General features: G+C 35.7%; 1 protein-coding gene across 1 annotated transcript; it reads left to right on the top strand.

Moving 5' to 3' along the window:
* The first annotated feature begins 458 nt into the window (after nucleotides 1–458).
* On the top strand, nucleotides 459–24,838 carry CRISP1 (cysteine rich secretory protein 1). Its single transcript, XM_043593248.1, has 7 exons — nucleotides 459–524; nucleotides 7,053–7,181; nucleotides 11,785–11,875; nucleotides 12,960–13,108; nucleotides 16,296–16,393; nucleotides 18,595–18,683; nucleotides 24,252–24,838. Exons 1-7 carry the CDS (start codon nucleotides 459–461, stop codon nucleotides 24,377–24,379), a joined length of 750 nt encoding a protein of 249 aa, XP_043449183.1. The 3' UTR covers nucleotides 24,380–24,838.
* The last annotated feature ends 723 nt before the right edge of the window (nucleotides 24,839–25,561 follow it).

The following is a 25,561-nucleotide window of genomic DNA, read 5'->3' as shown; positions in this document are numbered from 1 at the left end:
CAGAGAATGCCCACATTCTTTAGCTCATGGTCTCTTCTTTCTTCAAAGTTAGCAATGGGTGGGTCCAGTCTTTCTCATGATCCATCACTGACATTGATTCCCTCTTCCACATTTAGTACCCTTATGAGCTCACACGGATAGTCCAGGATAATCTCCTTACTTTAAAGTCAGCTGATTAGCAGTTTGGATTCCATCTGCTACCTTAATTCTCTTTTGTCATGTAATGTAACCTATTCAAAGGTTCAGGGGATTAAGACATGAAATCTACCATGCTTCAAATCACAGTTCTGTTCTCCTCTGTTGGTTCCACTGACTAACATATTCAATTTTGTTCTGATCCTACAGGACTCTTTTTGCAGAAAATGCAAATGTACTGCAGAAGTGGTTTGAAAAAAGCTTTATTATAACACATTATTCTAGGAGTTGACAATAACCTAAATTTATGTTTCTTTTCAGGGATGACAATGAAACACTTATTGTATTTGGCTGCCACTGCTGGTTTCCTGACTATTTTGAGTGTAAGAGTATGTGAGGATTATATGTTTCATAATTACTTTCCAGGAAAGGATAAGAGATTCTCCTGTAGAACTCATTTCATTATAGACATTGTTGTGTGGATGCTATGCCCTTTACTCACCTCTGTCTCACCATAGACTCTAGCATGCAAGTACCACTCTTAATTTCATATTGCAGGGAAAAGAACCAAAGCATAGGGAGGTAAAGTCATGTGGCCAATGTCAGAATACTGTCAAGTGGCAGAGCTTGAAAGTAAACCTAACCAGTTTAGCTCCATGGGCTCATGCCAATTTCATTTACAGCCCCTCTGGATGGTTAAAAAAGCTGAGAATGTAGAGCATATAGCCAATCCATGCATTTTCTATGACTAAATGGGAAAAAAATTGTTTGGATTTTGTTTAACCCAGAAAAAGTAAGTATTTCCATATCCCAATTGAACTATTTGATTTGTGACTATAACAAGCATTAAATATATCAAAATTAAATATAAAATGAAAGGTGTGAACAGCAAGAAGAGAAGTGTGAGGAACTGTAAGCAATGGAGTCAATATATGAGGTCTGCATCCTACTACTTATTAAAGGCAATAACTTCAATATTACAAAATAAAAACAAAACATTCAATGGTATAAGGTATAGGGCCTTAGGATTTTATGATCACCCAATAATATGTATCTCTATATAGCCTCAATGATATTTTAAAAATTACATTTTTTAACATATCCAAAATATTTTTATGATGAGCACACATATGAGTGATTTCTATGATTTCATGGGCTAGCTCGGAGAAGTCAAGATTGGAAGGCATCTAATTTTATAAATGAAAAAAATCTATATATATCAGACTATTGGGGTGCTGATTTGGGTCTTATTATTCACACCTCTTCCACAAAGAGAAACCAGGTAGACCTCTTGTCTAATACTCAATAATGCTCTAGTAAGTTGGAAGTAGAGTCTTAAAGAAGAGTTCTCCTTCCTTCTCTTTGATTATCTTCCCATTTTACTTCCACAGTATGAAGGGGGGATATTCACACTTCAAAGTAAGGAAAACCTAAACATAGCCTCCATCAGAGGGAAAGATGAAAGGCAGCAAGAACGCTACCTTTGCCTTTAAAGCATAGTCTGGGTTGGTTTAGTCTAGGTCACTAGGTCATTTAGCTCACGTTCTAGGAGACTGCCTGGCTCAGGCTGCCATGTGAAAGAAGGAATCAGTATCAAAGTTAAAAGCCCAGATCAAAAAGCAGGTAAGTAGAACCCTTTCCCGTCAAGGCAACCAGAGCCTCGTCCATTTACTGACCAACAATACAAAGGAAAAATATGAAAGGGTTGAAGGCATTGATAAAACAACATGTATACATTCTATAGAAAGATAATTATTGGAATATTTGCATGTAATTTTACAGAAAATTTGCTCAGAAAACTAAGGCAAAATTAAAAAATTAAGAATTTTTTAAAGTTTATTTATTTATATTGACAGAAAGAGAGAGAGAGCAGGGAAGGGACACAGAGAGAGGGAGAGACAGAATCCCAAGCAAGTTCCATTCAGAGAGTGAGGAGCCTGACTTGGGGCTCAAACTCACAAACTGTGAGATCATGACCTGAGTCAAAATCAAGACTAGGATGCTTAATGGACTGAGCAACCCAGGTGTTCCAAGGCTTAAGAATTTTAAATGAAAAAAAAAAACCATAAAACAAATTAAGCCCCAAACACAAATTCATTACATAAAATTTAAACATTAAGCCTAGTTGAAGTAAAAAACAAACTGTTCCTCTTTGTCCAATGAAAATAAACAGTATGATATATTCCCTTTTTAGACTCCAAGTAGAGACCAAATAGACTACCAGGCTTGAATCTTATTTTAAACTCCCCTTCAATGTTAGAGTTTACTGAGATAGTAGGCATCTACTTGGACAAAAATCACTTTTTACTGAGATATAGTTTTCTGTGAGAATCTAGTAGATGTTACACAAAAAGATCTTTGTAGGAAAAGTACAGGAAATCGTGATCAGGTAATAAGGAGATCTGATCTTGTCTGAGGTAATTAGAGACTTCTCTTGGAATGAGGTGGTGGTAGACCTGAGATCTGAAGGGTTAATTGTCATCACCTAGTAGAGCAAGCCAAAAGAGGATACTAACAAAGTGACAGGCTTGGACTAATACTCTGAGGCAGAACAGAAGCTGGCACATTACAATAATTAAAAGAAAATCACTGAGACAAAAGCAGATAAAAGTAGGGGAGCATGTCTTAAGTAGAGGCTGAGAAGTCAGCAAGATCTTCATAGACCTTATAAAAGATTTAGTTTTTCTTTCTAAGAAATTGTTGAAAGACTTAACAGAAAAGAGACCCATTGTGTCAGTGTTGTGAAATATTTACTCTGGTAGATTCCTGCAGAATGGATTGTGGAAGACTGGATAGAGGGGTTGGAAGGAGAGTGTAGGGGGGGTTGGTATGTATTTGAAGGCTGGGAGGCCAGTAGGAGGTCAGGCTATAGCCATAGTCAGTCCAGGTGAAGAAAGAGAAATCTGAGAGGTAGGAGAAAAAATGAAGAGAATGTGTTGTCCCTTACATGGAGAGAAAGACTATTTCTATACTGAGAGCTTAGTCAGAGGAGTTAGCAGCCAATAGATCGAGTAGAATGAAGACATTACAAGAATATTGAACTTACAAATTAAGCTTGTTGTGACCTTAATAGGAGCTGTTTCAAAACAAAATATCTCAACTTCAGAACTACTGGCATTTTGTATGGAATAATTTTTTGTCAGGGGAGTCTGTCCTGAAACTTTCAGGATGTTTAGCAAAATCACTGACTTGTATCTACAAAATGGCAGAGTACTCGCCCCAACCCAGTCATTGACAACCAGAAATTTCTCCAGACATTGTTTAATTCCAGGGAAAGGAAGAGGGGCTTGAGATGGGGTATATTACTCCTACTATAGAACTTTTGTTTTACTGGAATAAGTGGGGGAAGGGTGAATGCAGACTATATTACTGGAGGGGGGGAAATTACAGACAGCCAGTATGGGCAACATTTTCAGAAATTGTGATAGGGAAGGAAAGTAGAAAGTACAGTGATTGAGTGGCGAAGTGGAATAAATGCAAAGTTTTGTTTGTTTAAGTTACCAGCAACATGATTATGAGTAAATGCCAGTGGGAAGGACCAAGACAAAAGAATGGTAGAAGATATACTGGAAAGATAATGAGTAATGTGAAATTTGGGAAAATGTGGAAGAGAATGGGGTAAATAACACAGGGGACAAAGCTTTTGAAAGAATGACTTTTTTTTTTCATTTTTTGAGGAACTGTTATACTATTTTCCATAATGGCTCTACCATTTTACATTTCCACCAACAGTGTATCAGGATTCCATTTTCTCCACATCCTTGCAACATTTGAAATCTTGTTTTTTAACAATAGTGCACCTAATAGCTGAGGTGATATCTTATTGTGGTTTTCACCTTTATTTCCCTGATGATCAATGAGGTTAAGTACATTTTCATATACCCTGTTGACCATTTATATGTCTTTTTTGGAAAAATGTCTGTTTAGGTCCTTTGTGTATTTTTTTAATCAGGTTATTTGGGTTTTTTTTGTGTGTGTGTGTGTGTGTGTGTTGTTGTTTTTTTTTTTTTTGCTATTGGGTTATATGAGTTTTTATATATTTTGGATATTAACCCCTTATCAGGTATATAGCTTAAAATATTTTCTCCCATTCATTAAATTGTCTTTTCATTTTGTTGATTGTTAAGGAAACAATTCTTGCTGTGCAGAAGCTTTTTAGTTTGATATAATCCCACTTGTTTATTTTTACTTTTATTGTCTGTGCTTGCCAAGACAAATGTCAAGGAACTTTATACTTATGTTTTCTTCTAGGAGTTTTCTGATTTAAGGTCTTACATTTAAGTCTTTAATCCATTTTGAGTTGGTTTTTATCTATGGTATAAGGATCTAATTTCATTCTTTTGCATGTGGATATCCAGTTTTAAATTTGCCAGGAGGGTAAGTCTTAAGTTACATGTTTTTACAATATACACAAAATAATAACAATAGTTATAATAAAGGGAGCAGGAAGAATCTTTGAGAGGTGATTGTTATGTATGGTCTTTTGGTTTTTTTTTGTCTGTTTGTTTGTTTATGGTCTTGATGGTTTCACAAGTGTATACTTACCCAAACTCCTTGAATTGTATACATTAAACGTGTATAGCTTTCACATGTCAATTATACCTCAATAAAATAGTTTAAAAACAACAACAACAGCAAACAACAACACCAACAACAAAGTATGACCTGTTCAGTAGTACCACAAAAGGTAAGGGGGAAAGAATGAGAACAGATATAGGCAGATTTGTAGACTGGCCAAGAGAACCTAAAACAGCTATCATCAGATATTGTCTCTTTACTGAGGAAACTAGCACATATCACAATCTGCTGAGAGAAGTAAATGTTACTGAGGTAGAGTGCACAAGTTCTACAATAACATTGTGGAAAAAGACAAAGTGAGTTAACGAGGTAAATTAATAGAATTGATGAGAAAAATTAACGAGCAATTTGAGATTAGAAATCCTGATTTGGGATGACACCAATATCTGTCATTTTGTGGGATATTTTTCTGGCAATGCTCATCTGACTCCATGCAGGCAAAGAAATTTTTGGTCCCATCCAAAGTGGGGGTGTTCCTAAATAATGATGGGCAGGGAAAAGATTCGATATTTTAGCAAGAGAGTTGTTGAAATAAGAGTACATGAATAGAAAAGAAAGAAAATTCAAGAGTGGGGACATGGAGAAAATGATGAGCTAGAAGGCTAGAATATGTTGAAAAGAGTGATTGACCTTGGCAACTTGGAAGAGCAGGAACTGATGAGGCAGGGAAAAGTTTGCCCAGGGGATTTGGGAGGTATGGCACTTGGCAGTGATTATGAGATATAGACTGTGATCATCATGGTGGAGACTAAAGACACTTGGAGGAACCATCTAAGAGAGGGAGAATTCAAGGGGCCTGAGATATCAGGTGGCTGGAGTCATCCATGTGAATGCGGCAGTCCTTGAGTTTACTGAAGAAATGGGTGGACAGGATGAATTTGTTTCAGGAGACCCAATTTCTGTGAAGGAGAGGAAGTAATAGGGAAACTGTCATAGGAGAGTAAACGGTCAGTGATGAGAGGGTAGAGCAATATGTCATGAGTTTCAGTGGAGCAGAGTTCAGAGGAGCAAGGGAAGTTATGTCTTGGAAATGGTAAAGGGATTCTGGTGGGTTCCCCACCTTTCTGTAGTCTAGACTAGAGCTACCTGGAGTATAAAGGAAAATAGCATCACATGAATGTGTTTTTGAAAATGATGTTCACAGGGGACAGTCTCTAGAGGGGTCCTCCAGATTTCATATTTTTGCCTTTCCCCCATACCATTTTATGTTGGCATAAAGTAAATGACAATAACTACTCTATTTGAATAAGTAATGGTGTTGGATCTCATCCATTCAGAAACTCTGCTGATAGCCCTGTGGTAGCTGAGCAATAAATAGATACTACTCAAATTATACTACCTAGATTTTGCCACTTTTTTTAGTAAAAGGCATGAGTAAATGTGATACATAACATACACACGAATGAAGCTGCTTTTTATAGCAATTAATGCTAACCTAAAATATTTTTTTAATTTTTAAAACATGTTTATTCATTTATTTTGAGAGAGACAGTGTGTGAGTGGGGTAGCAGCAGAGAGAGAGGGAGAGAGAGGATCCCAAACAGGCTCCATGTGGTCAGCACAGAGCCAGACGTAGTCCTCGATTCCACAAACTGTGAGAGGATCATGACCCGAGCTTCAATCAAGAGCCAGATGCTTAACGGACTAAGCCACCCAGGTTCCCCAAATGCTAACACAAAATATTAAGGTCATTTAGTTTTCTTGTTAGTTGAAGGATAAAAGGTAAACAGCTTAAAAGAACAGTCAGGAATTCTAGATTGTAGCTGATTTGCATTCTACTTTATATGTACACATACAGATGTAAACATTAATGCTTTTTTCATTTGCATTAGATAAAAATATAGACTCTGAATTGGAGATAGTAGGGGCTTTGTATTCAATAATGAAACTCTTAGATTAGACACATCCTTAAGATTGTATTCAAGTGCAAGTGGTTTATTTGGGAAACAAGGAAAACACTTACAGTAAATGGGGTGGGGAAGGAGCCAAGGAAGGGAATCAAGATATCTTCCACTGTGATTCATATTGCCTGATAAAAAGTGCTTTAACATGGCCCAAAGTACCAATGATAAACTGGGGGGAAAAAAGAATCACAGAGCATTCAGTGCATTATGCTATAGACTTATAAAATGTCAGATGACATTCAGAAACCCACAGAAATAGCACAGGAGAAATGGAAACTAATCTCCTGAGCTATCGTAAATTTTAAAATGCTGTAGATCGTGATTTATTCAATATAAACCACAAATTCATACTGCTATAGGTCTGCCAGTGATATATTATATAAGACGAATTGCACATGGAAGAAGCGACACTAATTAATAGCTTTCTGGTAACAGGCAAAACCAGCTCCAGTTCCATACAACACACTCCTCACTGAATTGGCAACTGTCCAAGAAGAAATCGTTACTGTACATAACAACCTCAGGAGAGGGGTAATTCCATCAGCCAGCAACATGCTGAAGATGGTAAGATTAATTAAATAGCAGCGACGATGATGTCAGTAGTAGTAATAGTGTTAACTGAGCTTTTACTTAACTTCTATTCACTTTCAATCTACTAAAAGTTTGGTCTTCCCAAAGAAAACTTTGACCTAGCAGCAAAAGAAACAGAGGCATGGAGAAGGTATGTAACTTTCCCCAAACCAGTGATTTTTTGTTTGGTTGGTTTTAAAGTTTATTTATTTATTTTGAGAGAGAGAGAGAGAGAGAGAGAGAGAGAGCGTGTGTGAGCAGAGCAGGGCAGAGAGAGAAGGGAGATAGAATCCCAATCAGGCTCCACACTGCCAGCATGGAGTGTGGGGCTCGAACTCACAAACCATGAGATCATGATCTGAGCCAAGATAGAGAGCCAGATGCTTAACCAACTGAGCTACCTGGATGCCCTCTCCCAAAATCACAGTTATTAAATGACAGAGCAACAATTCCAACTCAGACAGTCTAACTCCATTCATAATATACCCTGGGACAGTGCTTTATAAACTTGAGCGTGCTAAGAATTACTTGAACAACTTGGTAAAGCACAGATTCCTGGGCCCCACTGTCTGAGATCCCGATTTGGGGAAGTCTGGGGTAGAGACCACTACAAGCTCCCAGCTGAAGCTCATGCCGGCATTGTCAGCATAGTGAGCTTTACGTGAGAGAGGCATTTCATAACTGTCTTCACTGGGGAGCAGCCCAGAGGCTAGACACTCACCTGAGAAGCAAGATGCCCAGATTCTAAGTCAGGGGGTGCTGCCAGATAAACAAATATTGACAAATCTATTTCCCAGTTCCCTTGCACCTTAAAAGATAAGACAAATGGTCTTTCCACTATAAACCTGCTGTGTGAGCAGATTAAGTGCTATAAAACAAACAAATTCAGGGCAGTCTCAGATGTACCAGGTGATTAGGCTTGTATTCATTATCTCCCAGAAGTATCCCTCAGGTTTCTGGGCAACTTTATCCCAATTCCTTTAACCCTGGATGGACCAAAGGTACAAGAGTTAGAAATAGTGCAGGCTCTGGAGGGTGATTCTAAAGGACAGCTTTCTCATGAAAATGAAAAAGGGTGGAAAGTAAGTGAATAAAAAAATTATTTTGAAATTTATCTCTTGGTCATCTTAGAATCAAAAGTGTTATTCAAACAAAACAATAAAAATCAGTAGCTATCATAGTCAGTCTTGCATTGTGAGTGATGTAACTGAAATATATATTGTGCTGACTGTTGACAGGCACTCTTTTAGAACCTTATTACATTAACTCATTTATTTATTTATTTATTTATTTACTTACTTATTTATTTATTTTAAGTTTATTTATTTTGTGAGAGAGAGAGGGAGAGAGAGAATCCCAGGCAGGCTCCACCTGTCAGCACTGAGCCCCACATGGGGCTCAATCTCACAAACCATGAGATCACGACCTGAGCCAAAAGCAAGAGTCAGACACTTAGCCACCATGCACCCCTACATTAATTCATTTAAATAAATAATTCTGTGATGTAGATTATATTATCATCTCCATCTTGCAGATGATGGATCTGAACCTCAGAGAAATTAGCTAACATCCAAAGTAATAAGTACTGGATAAGTCAGGATTCAGATGCAAATGGTCCAACTCCAGGCACCTGCTCTTAACTATTTGCCTCCCTTAGGACAAACAGGGTTCAAACTTCTTGGTTTCCAGGAAAGCAAACACAGTTAGGAGGTACTAAAGAAAAATTTTAGAGTAAATGGAAAATATAACTTCTGATTTCAGAAACTTTTTTTATTATGAATTAAAGGTAACTACAAAGGAAATAGAGCACAATGTAAGAATAAATATATTCCAGTGTTGAAGTGTAAAGGTATGAAAGATCAAGACAATAAATTAAGTGCACCCGTAAAACTGAATCATATTTTATTTTATTTTTTTAAAGTTTACTTATTTACTTTGAGAGAAGAGAGAGAGAGATGGGGAGGGGCAGACAGAGAAAGAGAATCCCAAGCAGACTCCATACTGCCAGCACAGAGCCCAATGCAGCACTTGAACTCATGAGATTCGAGGTCATGACCTGAGCCAAAATCTAGAGTTGGACACTTAATGGACTGAGCCACCCAGTTGCCCCAAACTGAATCATATTTTAAAGGAAATATGGGAGTTGAATTGTTCCCATAAACAATACATAGGACATGGAAAGAAAGGAATTGATAGAGTTACAGCAGGGCTGAAGAGCTGGTCATAACTGCCAGGCAGAGGTTTTCCAAAAAGAAAAGTTTTCATACATAAGGTTAGAAGCTGATTAAATGGAATCAGGTATTCAGGACAGAATTCATAGCTTTGGTGCAATAACCATAAATACTCACTTGTGATTTTAATCATGGATACATCACCCAAAAAAGAGTATCTTTTTTTTTCAAGTTTATTTATTTTGAGAAAGAGAGACAAAGAGAGAGAGAGCATGAATAGGAGAGAGGCAGAGGGAGAGGAAGAGAGAGAATTCCAAGCAGGTTCCGTGCTGTCAGCCTGACAAATGGCTTGAACCCATGAACTGTGAGATCATAACCTCAGCCAAAATGCAGAATCAGATACTTGACCAACTGAGCCACCCATGAGTCCCCCCTCCAAAAGGAATATCTTACCACCATTAATCAGAGGTAATATTCTAGAGAGATTCTGCAAAGAGGTCTGAACCACAGATAGTATGTAATGAATGTTTCAGATAGTTATACAAGATAAGCATACTCAGACGGAGATTAGCACACAGGATGTTTATTGGAGAACAATCTCCAGAATGACACCTACCTGTAGAGGTAGAGAGAGAAGCAGCATTGGGCATATAGAAAAGCTGAGTTGTGACATTGTCATGGCAGAGGTTTCAGCTAATTTTTCAGGAAGCTGTACAGCTAGGATGGCCCTTCTGAATTGTCCTAAATTGGAGGGAGGTGGCCTGTCATTTACAATTCCCACATCTACCAGTTGTTGGGTACAAACTACCTCCAGGAAGTGATTTTGCTCCTGGATGAGGACAATTTTTAGAAAGGACAGACAAGAGAGCTGTGAGTGGGCGGGACTCCTTGCAAGGAAATAAGTGCTTCTGTTTAGAAAGCAACCTGCTAGTGCATCACAACATGCACAACAAGCAACTAGTTGTAAATTATCCGGATGATTTCTAGTCCTAATCACTTGGTAGCCTGGTCATAGTAAGCAAGATTACTAGTGCATGCAATGATGATATTCCCACTGCCAGGAGATCCTGGGACTTAATGGGATGTGTTGTGTCATCTCTACTCCCTCAGTTAAAATGTATCCACCAGTAAAATACAACTTTTGTTGCGTGAAACAATCAAAGCCTACAGTTAGGTGTCATACAAAACTTATTCTGAAGAGTAAGTGAATGACCTATGTCTCAGTCTATATTACAAAACAAGGCCTACAACTTTTCTTGATAATGTGTTGCATGAAGATATTGATACAGTCTTTTAAGTGGATGTACACCCTGTGAGGATTAAAGAGTATTAGGGAGAATTTTGCCACAGAGTCCCGTAACTGGTGATATAGACTTCCTACCTTTCAACTTACTTGGAGATACACCTGACAAAATTCTTCAACTCAGCACAGTTGACACACATTAAGAGTTAAGAACATACACTCTGAAGGTATAATAAGCTGGATCCTACTTTTTTTGGTTCCTTATTGGTTGTGTCATCCTGAGAAATTATGCAACATCTCTGTGCCTCATTTTCCCCATTTGCAAATGGGGATAATAATAGTACTTCTCTTGTGGAGATTCTGTGAGCCAAAAGAAGGGAATATACATACAGAATTGGTAACAGATCCTGGCATGTAGTATTAGCTACTATTTTTTATTATCATTTGTCATTTTAGATGGAGATGTGTGACACTGTACATAGCCATCATTTATTTACCGAGCACACAGTATAAGATTTGTCATATCATAATTGTATTGCATGAATTATTACATTAAAACTTTAGAACAAGCTATTAGGCATTGAGGGTCACATTTTATAGAGGAAGAAACATATTCAACGAGATTAAATAATGTTTCAGAGATAAAACTACTATCAAATAACAGAATGGAGGGGCGCCTGGGTGGCTCAGTCAGTTATTTGTCCAACTTCAGCTCAGGTTATGATTTCACAGTTCATGGGTTCGAGCCCCATTTCAGGTTCTGAGCTGTCAGCATAGGGCCTGCTTCAGATTCTGTGTCTCCCTCTCTCTCCCTGACCCTCCCCTTCTTGCATTCTCTGTCTCTCTCAAAAATAAATAAACTAAAAAAAAAAAACAGAATGGAATTCTAACCCTGATCTGTTTTACAGAAAGCATTTACTTAAACTCTTTCATACTTCTGAGAGAGAAATGCTACATCTGAGCATTACTACCAAATTTTGATTTTGTAAATTCAAGGGCTAAAGTAGTAAGTTGAAAGTTTCGTCTTCCTCTTTTAACCAGAACATTTAATAATATTATTTAAATTGTTAGCTTATACAATTGAAGATATTGCTAACCTTGACTTTTTAGAAACAATAAACTAAAATATTATCATGGAAATACCAATAAGACCAAGCACTTCTACTTTACTCTTCCACTGTAGGACTGGAGTGAGGAAGCTGCACAAAATGCCAGAATGTTGTCAACACAGTGTGAATTAAGAGAGAGCAGCGCACCTAGGAGGCGAATTACAAGTAGGTATATGTCTACATGACTCACCTTGGTACTCAGAAGTCTTCGGTGATTGTTAAATAACCTGGCAAGGGTAAGTTAAGTCTTTTGGTATATTATATGGGCCCCATAAATGGCAGTAGATTGTGGCCCACTACACTTTTATTATTATCAATTTTTAAACTTGGATATTTCAGAATTTCAAATTCCAGATTCTGATCATCAGAAACAAGAATCAAAACTCTTAACATTATAGAATAGTTGAGTAATACAGTGATAACTGGATGGAGAGCTGGATAGCTGGAAGTTGTCTATTCTATGTAGTTATTTCAGCTACACACAACAATGCATTAGGGATATCTTTGGCTTTGAAATACTAATACAGATGATAGGTGAGTTATATTCAAGTCTACTGGGCTGTACATGTGAACAAATTTAGGTGCTCAAAAACGAGTCCATCTCAGGACATAAATGTTAGGTGGATCATTGCTTGTTTCCAGAAAAGCCATTAATACTTCCTACACAAGTAGACATTATTAACATTTTTGAGATACTTGCTTGTTACAAAATATTTCAAAGATACTAATGAAACTTCCATATTTACAGGTTATTGGGCATCTTTGCCCAATATTGTTGACCTGTGAATTAGCAATATGAGTCTCAGAGAAAGGTAGATAATTCCTGAATACCATGTTTGGTCAAGAACCCACATCACCAGTGGATGGCTAAATAAGCAAATGTTTGTTTCAGGGTCCTTGCATAATGAATACCTGTGGGTAGCTGTTTGCAAGTCACAGGCCCTGTTACAACACACAGGCTGCTTGGATTGGTTTCACCCTTCTCCATCAGCTTGGAGACTGAAATGTCGAGCTGATTTCCAAGCTTGCACATCATCTCCTACTTTCGACTTCTCACCAAACCTAAGTACCACAAATTCACTCATCAGTGGGAAAGATGATTGCCAGCAGAGATACAGCTGAGTCAGCTTTCTTTTTATAAGACATTGCTTAGATGATAAGAGAAACATTCGTAAAATGGAAGTGAGGAAAGTGTTCTTATATTTCCAGGTTTCATAGAGTATGACACAGACTGTTTTCTCCCTTTCAGATACTTTTTGTGGAGAAAATATGCATTTGACATCTTATGCTATCTCATGGTCAAATGTAATTGAAATCTGGTACAACGAATCTAAATATTTCAAGTATGGGGAATGGACGTCAATGGATAATGGCATAACAATTGAGCATTATACTCAGGTAACCTGCATACTTGCAAATATACACATTGTTTAAATGACTATAAGCATGTGTGGAATATAGGTGACTGAGAAAATCATTCTACCTTTTCCTGCAAACTTACACTTGACCCACTGAGTTCCTGCTATCATTTGGAACACAAGGAAGTGTGATTCCCTCAATAGCTGGCTTGGAGAAGCTGCTTAACTGCTTAGTCTCCGTTTTTATAAATTTGATTTTCTGGAAATTAACAAAATCATAAAACATCACTTATATATTACATTTTTGATATTTGTAAAGAATGAAAATAACAGTACCTTATAATACAGAGAATCCTCTTCTTTCTAGTTTATTTTTATTGTAAAAAATTATATGTATATAATATTATTTATATACACATATATTATGTATACATACATATATGACACATAATAATTATCTATATACGCATATATAATATATGTATATATTTTATAAAATTTGTCATTTTAGTTACTTTTAAATTATGCAGCATTAATGTTCAGTAGCATTAACTGTATTCAAATTCTTATGCAGCAATCACCACTATATATCTTCAGAACTTTTCATCTTCCCAAACTAAAGCTCTGCACCTGTTAAACAACAACTTCCCATTTTCTCTGTGTCCAGCCTTTGGCAATCACCTTTCTACTTTCTGTATCTATGGATTTGATTATTCTAGGTACCTCATATAACTAGAATCATAAAAATTTTGTCCTTTTGTGTCTGCCTTATTTCACTTAGCATTATATTCTCATTTGACATCCATCCATGTTGTAGCATGTGTCAAAATTTTATTCCTTTTTAAGGCTGAATAATATTCCATCATATCTGTTTACCACTGGTTGTTTATCCATTCATCCACTGATGGGTATTTAAGTTGTTTCCAATTTTGGCTGTCGAGTATAAGACTAGTATGAACATTGGAGTTCAAATATTTGTTCATATCCTGCTTTCAACTCTTTTGAGTATGCACCCCTAAGTGGAGTTTCTGGATCATATGGAAATTCTATGTATAATTAATTATTTGAGGAACTGGCATATTGTCTTCCACAATAACTGCATTATTTCACATTCCCAGCAGCAATGAAGTTTCTGGTTTTTCAGATCCACACACTGTATTGGTCTGCTTGGGCTGTCATTACAAATATCACAGGCTGGATGGATTAAACAACAGAAATTATTTTCTCATAATTCTGGAGGCTGGAAGTCTGTGAATTTCTGCAGCATAGTTTGTGAGAGCTCTCTTCCTGTCTTCTTTTCACTATATTCTTGCATGGAGTTTCCTTTCCTTTTCTCTGCTAATGCTTGCAGAGAGAGTGGCGGAGTGGAGAGAGAGAAAGAGAGAAATAAAGAGAGAGTACAAGAACCAGAGCTAGCACTCTAGTGCCTCTAGTGCCTTTTCTTGTAAGGACACAAATCCTATCAGATCATGGTCCCACACTTATGACTTGTAAATTAATTCCTTAGAGATTCCATCTCTAATTAGAGCTGCTGGGTTAAATCAGGTTGTTTGGTTTCTTGTTGTTGAGTTATAAGAGTTCTTTACATATTCTAGGTATCTATCTTTTATCAGGTATAGGATTTGCAAATATTAATTCCTATTACATGGACTGCCTTTTCACTCTGATAATAGTATGCTATAATGAACAAAGATTTTTAATTTTGGTAAAGTCCAATTTATCTACTTTTTCCTTTTCTGTCTGTGCTCTTGGTGTCACATTCAAGAAATCACTGCAAAATTCAATATCATGAAGGTTTTTCTTTGTGTTTCCTTCAAAGAGTTTTTTATGATATTAACTCTTACACTTAGGTATTTGATCCATTTTGAGTTAGTTTTTTTATATGGTATAAGGTACTCTCCATTTGCTTGTGTGTGGATATCTAGTTTTTTCCCACTTTTTTGTCCCCCTTGAATGGTCTTGGCACCCTTCTTGAAAATCATTAGAACATACATGTGAAGATCTATATGTGGAATCTCTATTTCAGTTCATAGGTTTATCTGTCTATTGTTATGCCAGTGCCACTGTTTGTAGTAAGGTTTGATATTGGCAAATATAAGACTTCCAGCTTTGTTCTGCTTTTCAAGACTATCTGCCTATTTAAAATCATAGACTTAATCATTTATAGATAACAATGCAGAAATTCTAAGTAAAAGATTAGCAAGTAGAATTCTTATTTTAAGATTGATACCCTTGTACAAAAAGGGTGTGTGCTAGGAATCCAAGAATGTTATAACATTAGACTATGTATTCATATAATTTACCTTATCAACAGAGGATAAAAATAAAATGGTCACCCCGAGAGCTAAAAAATCTGACAAATTTGTGACATCAATTCCTGCCTTCTATTTCTTTCAGATAAAGGTAGACTAGACCCACTATTTACATCATAAGACCTTTAGTTTCATCATACTCAGATAATAATATTTCCTCTTCCAAACACTTAAAAATTTTATTGTTCAATTCCCACTACACACCTATGATGTAGAAAATGGTATTATTATATCCCACTTTAAAAACAAAAAATTTCAAGATATAAATCGAATTGGTAAATACCATACAACCAGAAAGTGGTAGAGATAGAATTTGAACTTGAGTCATTTTGCTTCAAAGGCCAATTCATAACTCTACACTATGCCTTTTCCCTGGTGATTAAGTAAATTTCCTCCTATGCTTTGATTTTTTTAAATCTTTATTTATTTTTGAGAGAGGGAGAGAGAGACAGAGCAGGAGCAGGAGAGGGGCAGAGAGAGAGACACACACACCCACACAGAATCTGAAGCAGGCTCCAGGCTCTGAGCTGTCAGCACAGGGCTCGACGCGGGGCTCAAACCCACGAACTGTGAGATCATGACCTGAGCTGAAGTCAGACGCTCAACCGACTGAGCCACCAGACACCCCTGATTTTTTACATAACCGCTAAGCAGTCTTCATCATGTTATCTGATTGTCCACATAGATTTGATAAGGGAATGAGCCAGGATTAGGGATGGCCACTAAGTGTGCATATGCATGTTTGTTGTCCAGACACATGGAAATCTTGCTATTTCTATGAATTCCTAATAAGTCATGCTCAAAGAATACTGGAAGCAGACATGTTTATTTTAAGCCATGGGTAACAATATTCATATTTTAATCATTCAGCAAAACATCAAATTATTAATTAAAAACATCTCTCTGTCTTTACAGGTAGTTTGGGCCACTTCTTACCTCATTGGGTGTGGAATCTCATCATGCCCCAAAAGAATGTCAACTCAGTATCTCTATGTTTGTCACTATTGTCATGAGTATGTATTATACAGCTTTGTTTCACATAGCTGTTAGAAATATATCCTCCTTACATAATCCAGTTTCTCAAACATTACAAAAGAAAACACAAATAAATATTTCACTTCAGTTAAGCAGAACTTTAGGGATAAAATGTCATTTAGCCAATACCTAAAATATCACACATGTATTTTTATTTATATCATATTCATTTTAAAGTTTATTTATTTATTTTGAGTGAGAGAGAGAATGTGCACAAGTTGGGGAGGGACCAAAGTCGTGGGAGAGAGAGAGAATCCCAAAAAGCCTGCACTGTCAGGCAGAGACTGATGGGGGGGTTCAAACTCACGAACTATAAGATCATGACCTAAGCTGAAATCAAGAGTCAGATGCTTAACCGACTGAGTCACCCAGATGCCCCTATATCATATTTTTTAAATGAATTTATATCTCATTAGTAGAATGTCCAAAATCAAAGCTATTACCAGTAGCCTTGTTATGTGTTATTGATTAGCATAAGCAAAGAAACAATATTTACTTAAGCAATTCAAGAGTATATTTAGAATGCAAGGGCAGAAATATAGTGGAATATCAAGAGTAAACAAACAAAAATTGAAGTCCTCTCATGGTTAGCTTTTTAGTCTCTCAGTGTATGTCTTTTCTTTAGAAATTAAATTTCCATGTTATCATGGTATGAGTACAATTCCCACAAGAGATAATATGATTGCTTCAGTGAAGAGTAAGTGGACTCCTTTGCCCTATCAACTGTGGTTATAGAGTAAAATCAGTTTCAGACAATGATTGCAGAATCCCATAAGGGCACACTGTATGGCTCCAGTGGTAATTATGAAAAATTAGAGACTGTTCAGAACAGGATATATTCCCCCAATAGTTTACCACAAATATCTGTTTACATGATGTTTAACTGCTATCCCTCATTTTTGTTGCAAAATAAAAGATGTTCAATATAAATCAGCAAAAACTATTTATCTGGCAATATGCTACCATATTCATACTTCAAATGAGGTCTCCAATATCAGTATAGATTCAATAGATATATTATATAATAGCTCTATATGAGTTATTTTGTGGTCTTATCATTTCTTGATTTCAGTAGTTAATATTTGTTATGATTTTATCTATGTAATTAGTTTTGAAGGCAGTAAGATCTCTTTGCATCTACAACACATAAATTGTACTAAATCTTTGCTGGTGCTGGTGGTCTCTAGTGAATTTCTGACAATACACAAAAGTAAAACATACAGAGATGTGGTAGGATAATTTTCTATGGCAAAGATTAGCCCAACTGTCTGACAAAAATCCCTTCTTAAATTAAGTAATAATTTTCTTTTATAAAGTGAAATTTAGGGGTGCTTAGAGGCATGAGACTCTTGATCTCAAGGTCATGAGTTCAAGTACCACATTGGGAATAAAGCTTAGTTAAAAAAAAAAGTAGGAGGAAATAAAGTGAAATTCTAACAATTCAGATATCAAAGGGGGAAATTATCAAATAGAATGCTGAGCATTTATTTTATTTTCCAAGCATATTAAGAATTGGCTATCATCCACATTGTTTTGTTTTTTCTTGTTTTTTTTTTTAGATGTCTGCAGGTAAGACTGTCTTCTCTGAATTTCATATTAGCTTAGAACTAGAGACTCTCTCTACTCTCTCTCCCCCAACTCTGTCACTTTAGATTTAGCCATACTGAGGGACTTTCATCTTTTACAATGCTCCCTGTGTTTCTACACAAGCAGCAACATGTATCAAGTTTTTCATGACATCGTGCAAGATGAAGTTAGAACATCTCCAATTAAACTCAAAATTTTCTTAACATCCTCTTTTACATGACTATTCACCAAGTCCTTATGAGTATAAATAAAGAAAAATGGCCTATTATAAGTGATTCTAAAGCTCTCCTGCTTGGTAAGATTTGACTGTTCATAGGCCCCAATCCTGTTAGAACTTGACTGTCCAAATAGGTGTAAATTGTCTGAAAACATTCTTGGGACCCCACAGTTACCTGTTATACATTCAAAAAGATAAATTTTCATCATAGTAAATCTAGAAATTTTAAACCAATCTTAAATCCTATAATCATTATCTAGAAGTGGTTTTCAAAAACTGTTTTCAAAGTTTATTATAAAAAGTAAGTAAACTTTTATATGCATTGTTCAAACATCAATTTAATTACATCAATTTTTTCTTTATTCTGTTTTTAAGGGGCAATGATCTTGCCAAAAGGAATGAACCTTATAATGTGGGAACTCCATGTGAAGACTGTCCAAATGACTGTGAAAATAAACTTTGTAGTAAGTTTTACATTCAGTTTGCTTAATGTAGACTGTTGACCCAGGAGCCATGTGTCCTTAAAATTAAGCATTTGACAATATTGCACTTTTCTATAACTTTTATCTGAACCATCTCACAGGAAAGATCAATATTCCCAAAGATCACTCTCCCAGAGTGACCAAGAACAGGACTGATTAAATCTATTGGAATGGAAATTAGAATGTCTAGGCCTAAACTCAAGTTCCCACCCTAAAGTTAATGACCCTAATAGGGGAAACCTGGATAAGATGTAAATAGAAGTATAAATTTTTCTGTGCTCTATAAAAAAGTTTCTGGGTTCTCTCATTTCAGCCTTGGAATTAGACATACTCTTTCAGGATACCAGCACTCTCAGCTTTCTTGCTACTCCACAACTCCCCTACCTGCCTGACCACTTATTAGGGCAGGTAATTTCTTACTGAGTGATCTTTATTCTTCTATGTTCCTACTGACACATCAGAACATATTAGACGATAGTCACACTGTCCCCTTACAATACTTCCTTTTCTTTCTTTTTTTTTTAATTTTTAATGTTTATTTATTTATTTTTTTTAGAAAGAGAGAGAGAGATGGAGCATGAACAGGGAGAGGGGCAGAGACAGGGAGACACAGAATCTGAAGCAGCCTCCAGGCTCTAGCTGTCGCCTCAGAGCCCAATGCAGGGCTCAAACTTGTGAACCACGAGATCATGACCTGAGCCGAAGTTGGCCACTTAACCAACTGAGCTACCCAGGTGCCCCTACGTCCTTTTAATTCTTAAATAAACCTTACCTACAACGTGGTATTCACTAAATGGCATCCAATTAGATAGCAAAAGTTCCTTTAGATGGCAAAGTTCCTTTTTCTAGAGCCTTCTGAAAACAATTCCTTAATCCCTGAGAATAATGTTGATAAGAAAATTTTCAATAAGTTCATAGAGAAATAACTAACCCAGAAAAAAAAAATCTTTTAACTTCAGACTTGGAAAGCCAGAAGACTTATTTTCCTACACCTGACCAAGTCATTCTGTTTACTTTCATTAATTTTTTTAAAGTTAATTTATTTATTTTGAGAGAAAAAGAGTGTGTGTGAGCAGGGGAGGGACAGAGAGAAGGTGAGAGAGAGAATCCCAATCAGGCTCTGCACTGTCAGTACAGAGCCTGACATAGGGCTAACACTCATAAACCATGAGATCATGACCTGAGCAGAAACCAAGAGTCAGACGCTTAACCAACTGAGCCACATAGGTGCCCTATTTACTTTTAAAGTAAGGAAAATGGATTCTTTTTATCTTTCTCAAATTCTCTCTCTCTCGATAGATGATAGATAGATAGATAGATAGATAGATAGATAGATAGATATTCTCTTTCTCGTTTTCCTTTATTTTTTCTTCCTTTTGTCTCACTTTCAACTTCACTTTTTACACCACATTTCTGGAAAGAAATGTTGTTTGAGAAAGAAAATATCTACTAATTATCTATGTTTGGTGAATGGGGTACATTTTCTTAATCCAAAATATAAAAGCAATGTCTATAGTGGAAAAAAAAATGTCAGAGAAGTAAAATGACAGTAGGAAAGAGAAAGTATTACTTAAGAAGGTTAAATCTATGACATAGAAGATGCATATCTTAAACCCCTTGATCACCTACAGATGCATGAGAAGATATGAAATATTGAAGAAAGATAGATATCTAAAATTGGGCCACCCTGGAATGAAAACAAGCCTAAAAATGTAAAGACCTGGATATGTAGGTATAATCAACTTAGTGTAATTCAAACAAATTTTATAAAAGCAAAATTCATGCTTATAAAATAGGGAAGTTATATAAATTAATATAGTGTATATAACAGTAGTAAAAGCAGTTAGTTCTAAGAGGGAAATTCATAACAATAAATACCTCTATTAACAACAGCTAAAAAAGAGCCCAAAACAACTTTACTGTATTCCTCAATTACAGAAAGAACAAACTAAGCTCAAAGTTAGCAGAAGGAAGAAAATAACAAAAATCAGAGTAGTAATAAATAAAATAGAGACTAAAAAGTCAATGGAAAAGATCGATGAAAGAGCTGTTTTGTTAAAGATAACCCAGAAAAATCTTTAGCTTTAGTCACACAGAAGAAGAAGAAGAAGAAGAAGAAGAAGAAGAAGAAGAAGAAGAAGAAGGAGGAGGAGGAGGAGGAAGGGGAGGAGGGGGAGGAGGAGGAAGGAAAAGAAGAAAATAGAGGACTCAAATAATTAAAAATAGAAATTAAAGAAGAGACATTATAACTGAGACATTATAAATTAAAGAAGAGACATTATAAATTAGAGACATTATAAAGAAGAGACATATACCACACAAACCAAAAAGAACATAAGAATGCTATGCACAACTGTATGGCAACAAATTAAACAACTAATTTGAAGAAATGGATAAATTCCCAGAAACATACAACTTACAAAGACTAAATTATGAATAAATAAACATGACCCCACCAAGACTGAATGACAGAATAATTATATTCTGTGAATATAATTATGTTCTATGAATAAGTAGAAACTGTGAACAAAGTACTAGGAGGAAGATTGAATCAATAATAAAAAACCTCCCACTTAGAAAAGCTAGAGACCAGATGTCTTTACCAGTGAATTCTACCAAACATTTAAATAACTAATACCAATACTTCTAAAACTCTTCCAAACTCATTTTATGAGGCTACCATTACCATGATACTAATATCAGGAGAGAACACTGCAATAAAAAAAAAAATTACAGTCCAATATATCTGATGAACATAGATGCAAAAGGAGCAACAAACTTTAGCAAAACAATTGCAACAATACACTGAAAATATCATACACCACAATCAAGTGGAGTTTATTTGATGGATACAAGAATGGCTCACCATCCACAAATCAGACAATGTGATATACCACACCAAAAAATGAAAAATAAAAATCATATAGCCATCTCAATAGATGCAAAAAAAGCATTTGACAAAATTTGAAATTCTTTCATGATAAAAACTCTCAAACTGGGTATACAGGGAACTTACCTCGACATTATAAAGGCCAGATATGACAAGCCCACAAAAAGTATTATATTCAGTGGTGAAAAGTTTTTCCTCTAAGACCATGAATAAGAGAAGAATGAATACTCTTACCACTTTAACTCAACATAGTACTGGAGGTCCTAATCAGAGTAATTTGGCAAGAAAAGAAATACAAATAATTAAAATCAGAAAGCAGAAGTTAAACAGTCTCTATTTGATGACATGACAGTATGTATAGAAAACCAGAAAGACTCCACCAGAAAACTGTTGAAATTAATAAGTGAATTCATTAAAATTGCAGAATACAAAATCAATATACAAAAATCCATTATTTTAAGTACACTACCAACAAACTATCAGAAAAAGAAATTTAAAAAAACAATTGCATAAAAAAGAAAAAAACACCTAAGAATAAATTTATTCACGGAGATGAAAGATCTATATATCAAAAATTTTAAGACATTGATGAAATATACTGAAAAAGGTACAAATAAATAGAAATATATTCCATGTTCATGGATTAGAAGAATTAATATATTTTTTAAATTTCCATACGACCCAAAGCTACCTATAGATTCAGTGCAATTCTTATCAAAATCCCAATGGTATTTTTTTAAATTTATTTATTTTGAGAGAGAGAGAGAGAGAATGAGGGAGAAAGAGAGAGAGAGAGCGTGCATAGGGGTGGGGCAGAGAGAGAGGGAGAGAGAGAGAATCCCAGGCAGGGTCCTCAACACTGTCAGCACAGAGCTGAATGTGGGGCTCAAACCCAAGAACTGTGAGATCATGACCTGAGCCAAAATGTGTTGCTTAACTGACTGAGCCACCCAGGTGCCCCTTCAATGGTATTTTTCATAGAATTAGAACAAATAATCCTAAAACTTATATGAAACCACAAAAGACTCCAACTAGCCAAAGCAATCTTGAGACAAAAGAATAAAGCTATTGGTATCAAACTCCCTGGTTTCAAACTATATTACAAAGCTACATATAGTAATCGAAACAGCATGGTATTAGTATAAAAACTGACACATAGATCAATGCAACAGAATGGAGAGCCCAGGAATAATCCAACTCATACATGGTTGATTAATTTACAACAAAGAAGCCAAATACATGCAAAGGGAACAGACAGTCTCTTCAATAAATGGTGTTGGGAAAACTAGGCAGTCATAGGCAAAAGAATGGAACAGGACCCATATATTACACTGAACACAAAAATCAACTCAAAATGGATTAAAGATTTGAACATTAAACCTGAAACCATAAAACTCCTAGAAGAAAACATGGGGGCAAACTCCTCAACATCAATCTTGGTGATGATTGTTCAGATTTGACACTGAAAGCGAAAATAACAAAAGCAAAAATAAACAAGTGGGACTGCATCAAACTAAAAAGCTTCTGCAAAACAAGGAAATGCATTAACAAAATGAAAAGATGACCTATTGAATGGGGGAAAAACTTGCAAATCATATGTCTGATAGGAAGTTAATCTCCAAAATATATAAAGAAATTAGAAAGCTAAATTAAAAAATCCAATTAAAACATTGGCAGAGGAACTAAATTGACATTTTTCCAAAGATGTCCATATGGCCAACAGGTACATGAAAAAGTATTTAACATCACATCATTTCCCCAGGGAAATGTAGGGATATAATGCATACCTGTTACAATGGCTCTCATAAAAAAGACAAGAGATAATAAATGTTGGCAGGGGTGTGGCAAATAACAAACCGTTCTGTGAAGTTAAAGGGAATGTAAATGGGTGTAGTCACTATGGCAAATGGTATGGAGGCTCCTCAAAATATTAAAAAGTATAATTAACATATGATCTAGCAATTCTACTTCTGGATATTTATCTAAAAGAAACCAAAAACATTAACTCAAGAAGATATTTACACCTCTATGTTCTTTGAAGCATTACCTATAATAGCTAAGGCATGGAAACAACCTAAGTGTCCATTGACAGATGAATGGATAGAGAAAATATGGTGTGTGTGTGTATATACATATATATATATACACATATATCTGTATATATGTATACATATATATATACACATATATCTGTATATATGTGTACATATATACAGATATATGTATATATGTGTACATATGTATATATGTATGTGTATGTATGTATATATATATTCTCTGTATATAGTGTAGTATATACTATGTATAGTATACTGTGTATCTGTGTGTGTGTGTGTGTGTGTGTGTGTGTATACACTATGTATACTGTTCAGCTATAAAACAGATGGAAGTCTTATCATTTACAGCAACAGGGATGGATCTTGAAGGCATATTCTAAGTGAATAAGTCAGATATAGAAAGACAAATACCATATGATCTCACTTACATGTGGAATCTAAAAAACCAAACACAGAGATACAGAGAAAAGATTGGTGATTTCCAGAGGCCTTGGACATGCGGGGTGTGGATAATTTCATTTATGTGTTTGAGAAGTTTATCTGTTTCTTCAGTGACGGTGAATGTTTGAGATAATACGGTATAAACATGCTTTGTCCTTCCAGCTAACCCCTGCCTCTACTATGATGAATACAATAACTGTAAGACACAAAAACGTAGTTTTGGATGCAGCCGCCAGTGGGTTCAACAGTTCTGCAAAGCTAGTTGTCTGTGTGACACGGAGATAAAATAATATATTTGCAAGTATAATGTGCTGTTAGAAAATGTCTGCTGGATTACACCTTCTACCTTACTTTGCTTCTGTAGCTTTTGCTGAGTTTCATTTGTTTTTAATTACATGTGAGACCCTAATTTTTACTGAGCACATACAGGCATCAGTAGATTTACATCAATGCCACCCACTCCTGTCCTGATCCAACACTGGTTTAAAGTTCCTTACTACAGAAGTGAAGCGTCCAGCCCAACACCTGCCCCACATTTAAATCATGTGACCTGTAGTTCTCAGGTTGACAAAATTCAACTCATGGTATAACTGGCCCCTTAACAATAACTTTGTCTTTTTGCTATTAACTCCTTCCCCTGCTACCTCCTCGATGTTTGTCTTTCCTGCCCAACTAACATGCACTGTAATTCTTTATATCTTAACTTTACTTCTATTTTAAATTGATGATTAAAATAATTCACAAAGCAATCAAAGAGTCCAGTCTTATTACTTACAAGACAAATTGCTTAATTGGAAGTGATTTAAATGTTTTATTGTTTGATATCTACATTTGTAAAGCAGGGGTGGAATTGTTTTCCTTAATTTAACAAAATATATATTCAGCACTGATTATATACAACATAATACATCTATAGAGGATATTGTCTCCCTTATTTCAAATGCACACATAAATATTAGTGAATCTCAACACTAAAGAAACCTGCTAAAGTGTATGACTACACAGAGATCCCAGCACCTGGTGTTTTGTTTTCAGTTTCAGTTTGTTCTTTTTTCCCCCCATAGATATGATCTTTCTTTCTACAAGTTTATATAAAAGAAAATTCTCTAGGTTTTCATCATTGGTCATATCATGTGTAAGAAAGAGGCAGTAGAAACCAAGTTACTTTGAGGATGAGAATTGTTTGTGTGACCCCCCCAATGAACTTCATATGCTAAATATCTATAAGGAAATGTGACACAAATTATAATGCAACTTTTTGAATACTTCCCAACATCACTCCCATGACCAGAGCTTATCAGGAGTGTTTGTGCATACAGCAACACACTTACACATGGAAAGAAATCTCAGGGTAACTTCAGAGTCACTCTCATGATTGGACTCAAAAGCTGGAACACACTGTTCCATTAAAACTGCGTGTGTGTGTGTCTGTGTGTGTATACGCACACACACGTGTGCACACGTAATACTGA

The sequence above is a fragment of the Prionailurus bengalensis genome, chromosome B2 (assembly GCF_016509475.1).
Source record: "Prionailurus bengalensis isolate Pbe53 chromosome B2, Fcat_Pben_1.1_paternal_pri, whole genome shotgun sequence".
NCBI classification, from domain to species: domain Eukaryota; kingdom Metazoa; phylum Chordata; class Mammalia; order Carnivora; family Felidae; genus Prionailurus; species Prionailurus bengalensis.
The sequence above is the reverse complement of the archived record's forward strand: the minus strand, read 5'-3'. Positions and strand labels throughout refer to the sequence as shown.

What these genes read in the sequence shown, in the direction of transcription:
- CRISP1 (XM_043593248.1), top strand. Translation starts at nt 459, where the DNA reads ATGACAATGAAACACTTATTGTATTTGGCTGCCACTGCTGGTTTCCTG. An exon ending in TGACTATTTTGAGTGTAAGA is followed by an intron (nt 525 to 7,052) that starts GTATGTGAGGAT and finishes TTCTGGTAACAG; the next exon opens with GCAAAACCAGCTCCAGTTCC. An exon ending in CAATTGAGCATTATACTCAG is followed by an intron (nt 13,109 to 16,295) that starts GTAACCTGCATA and finishes CTGTCTTTACAG; the next exon opens with GTAGTTTGGGCCACTTCTTA.